This window comes from Colius striatus, chromosome 3, assembly GCF_028858725.1.
Source record: "Colius striatus isolate bColStr4 chromosome 3, bColStr4.1.hap1, whole genome shotgun sequence".
Lineage (NCBI taxonomy): Eukaryota > Metazoa > Chordata > Aves > Coliiformes > Coliidae > Colius > Colius striatus.
In genome coordinates this window covers 16,267,054-16,270,287 of record NC_084761.1, presented here as the reverse complement: position 1 = coordinate 16,270,287, position 3,234 = coordinate 16,267,054, and the positions used below count along the sequence as shown (strand labels likewise).

General features: G+C 46.2%; 1 protein-coding gene across 1 annotated transcript; it reads right to left on the bottom strand.

Moving 5' to 3' along the window:
• Positions 1–385: 385 nt before the first annotated feature.
• C1QTNF8 (C1q and TNF related 8) lies at positions 386–1,921 on the bottom strand. The gene is made up of 2 exons (XM_010205708.2): positions 1,696–1,921; positions 386–933 (listed from the first exon to the last, which is right to left on the bottom strand). Exons 1-2 carry the CDS (start codon positions 1,919–1,921, stop codon positions 386–388), a joined length of 774 nt encoding a protein of 257 aa, XP_010204010.1.
• Between the last annotated feature and the right edge of the window lie 1,313 nt (positions 1,922–3,234).

The following is a 3,234-nucleotide window of genomic DNA, read 5'->3' as shown; positions in this document are numbered from 1 at the left end:
AGCACCAAGATAACTGTTGTCTGAAGATGATCGTTAGATAGAATTAAAATGTCCTCTCTAAAGCAGGGACAAGAAGTTAAATTTTTCCTACCAACTTGGCAAACTCGTTAGGGATGTTATTGGGGATTCATACAGAGCTGCCAAACTGGGGCCTTCTGCAGGTGTCTTCTCCAGGGCACATAAGGTCTGAAGCCTTCTCAGTACTTGTGTAGTTTGCATTGCCTTGAAAGAGTCACCTTTGTCCACAAAGGTGTCCTTGGAATGGACAGACAACCCGTCAGCAGGCCAGGAGGCCTGTAACCCAAGTGGAACTAGACTTATGCATTTCTAAGAGGGAAGACACTAATGTATCTACCAAAGCTTTGGGCCTAAGGCAGATGAACGGCTACTCTACAGCTGGCTTGATTAAATGGCCATTGAAGATGATGTAAACATCAGACTCCTCACTATAGATGGCATTTTCTCGCTCACGCTTGAACATCCTCACCCAGACCTCCTCTCCTTCCTGCAGGTCCAGCATCAGGCTCTGGCTCTGCATGATGCTCCGATCGCTGGGTTGAGAGTAGAGGATGGCCACCTCCTCCTCGTTCTTCATCAGGTGCAAGTAGGTCTCCTTGAAGTTCCAGGTGTGGACATTGAGGCTGAAGTAGTAGATTCCTGCCACATAGCAGAAGAACTTCCCGGAGAACATGTTGAAGTGCTTGTAGAGGTTCACAAACTCAGTGTCAAAAGTGACGTGCTGGAAGTAGTCTGAGCTGTGAAGGGGTTTTCTCCGACCCACTGAGAAAGCTGCGTAGAGCTGCTTGCAGGAATGGCCTTGTGGGCCAGGTTGGCCTTTCTGCCCCTTCTGTCCATTAAGGCCACGTAACCCTCTTTCTCCTTCCTTCCCAACTGCTCCAGGGTACCCTTTCTCTCCCATTTCTCCCTTCTCACCTGTTAGCATAAAAGAAAACCTTGTGAAACACAAGCACATGAAGCCCAAGTTGCAGACATTTCCTTGATGGAGACAACCAGAAAAGCAGCTGTAAACACACTGCTTTCCCAGCACAGAAGCATTGGTCAGATACCAGCAGCTTCTTAATTCTCAGGAGGATAAAAATACCAAGTTAAAGCTTGCCTCCACTGAGCCTGTGGTGCCTCTGCTTAGTGTCCAATAGTGGAACTCCGCGGCCTGACCAGACAAGTTGCATGAATCCAGTATTCATAAACCCAGCTCCTTTGTGCAGAGCTTAGGGCAAGAAAAGCTACTGATCCTGCAGAGGTCAGATTTAGGCCTGAGAGAGGTGGTTGGGTTTGTCTGGCCTGTGTGTCCCTGCTCACAGGACTCCTGGCATATCTCCTGTATTATATGCTTAATTTTTGTTTCCTGCCTTACTAAGACCAAAAAAAAAAACTACAGGGGAAAAAGTGAGTGAGAATCTTTCCTAGTTCCCATTTAGCAGTTCTGTGATAACACTTCCATCTGTTTTTTTAGCGTGACCTGACTTGAGCTTCCAGTGATTCTGGCTTTTGATGGATTAGAACCTTTTGCCAACTTTTCTCATTCGCACACATTTACAGCCTATGCTGTGTCACCCCTTGACTTTCTTCTGGGTAAATAAAGCAGATGAGTTCCTTGGTGCACGGAGGATCACAGCTTGCAAAATGAGGGTGAGCAACGTAAAGGATATGATCACGGTAATCAGTTTTACCCACCTTTGAGGATGGTGATATCTATAGTGGGCTGGACTTTGGGTACTGAATAGGCAGGGTCACTGCTCATCCTTGTGTACCGTGAGGAGATGATGGAGACAGGCTGCTCGGAGGGCCCACAGCATCGCACACACGAGAGGCGCCGTGGTTCCCGCCTCGGCAGACCCTGCTCCGACACGGCACCGACAGTCACGGTGGACACCAAGAGCAGGAGAAACACAGCGCTCATCTTCAGTGGAGCCAGCTGGACCGAGCAGAGGAACAGGAATGATTAATACGATGATTCACATCAGGCCTTCTGATGGACCATCTGTTAATGTTACTGCAAGGTGCATTTCTTCTGATTAATTATTAGCTTATCTTGTAGTGGCACCAGGAGACTCCAGGTAGAAAGGGTGCCCCACTGCGCACTGTTTACAAGCAATGGAAAAGGCAATCCCTGTCTCATTACCTGCCGTTGAAATATCTGACAAGAGACATCAGGTAAACAAACAAAGAAAAAATCCAAACAAACCAAAATCTGCTGAGATCAGAAGCTAAGGCTGATATGCTTAAAGCTGCAGTAGCAAGGTCTGCCCAAGACACACTCCCTGCCCGGCTGCTGTTGGAACAGGCCTTGCAAAAGGTGCTGGGTAAAAGGCTCAAAGTGTTGTTCTGCTGTTTAGTGTTTCTTGCATTGCTGTTCTGAAAAATTCAAAATGAGATGCAGAAGATTAAAGTTTATTTAAATATGGAGTCTAAATCTGATGTTTTTGGAGGAAAAACCTGAAGGAAAATGACACTAAAAGAAACCAAAAACATTTGTGAATTTTGATAGTCTGTCACAGCCTCGTGCTGGAAACCTCTTTCCAAAGGGACTTTGCCAAACAGTTTGTGGCTGTGACCATGCCCATGTGCTCTTCCCAGCAGAATTTCTGTGTACACTTTCCTTTTTTATTTTCCAGTGTGCAGAATGGAAAGCCACACAGCTGCCACAGACTGAACTGGGATTTGATCTGCACCAACTCTAGTTCTTGATACCTATTACATTTTTCCTTTGCTATTGGCAAGCTCCAAAGACTGTCAATACTGGGTCAAATGGAGAGAGAAAATGTTTCAGGTAGGTGCAAAGGAGGTGATTTTTCTTTGGTTACCCATTGTTTTTCCTAGGGAGGGACTGGAGTCAGAGACAGGCAATTGCCTCCTCATACTGTGTATAATTAGCATCATTCTACTGATTACAGCGGCATTTCATACAAGATAGATTTTGGACTGATGCCTTTTTGGGCCTTATCCAAAGTCCAATTAGTCCAGTGAACTCTTACTAACCTCAGGCTGGGAACAGCTTTTACAGCTCCTCTTCTACCAGCTTTAATTCCTGGAATAAGTGGGGAAGGTAGTAGCTAGATGTCCTGGCTTTCAGAAATAGCTCAATGAGCACATAGGTCCCATCTGCAGAGGGAAGGAGGGAGGGAGGGAGGGAGGACATACTGCCTTAGAGCTCTGCAAAGGCTTCACTGGGCACAAAATGGGCCAGCTGAGAAAATACAAAAAAAAAATTGT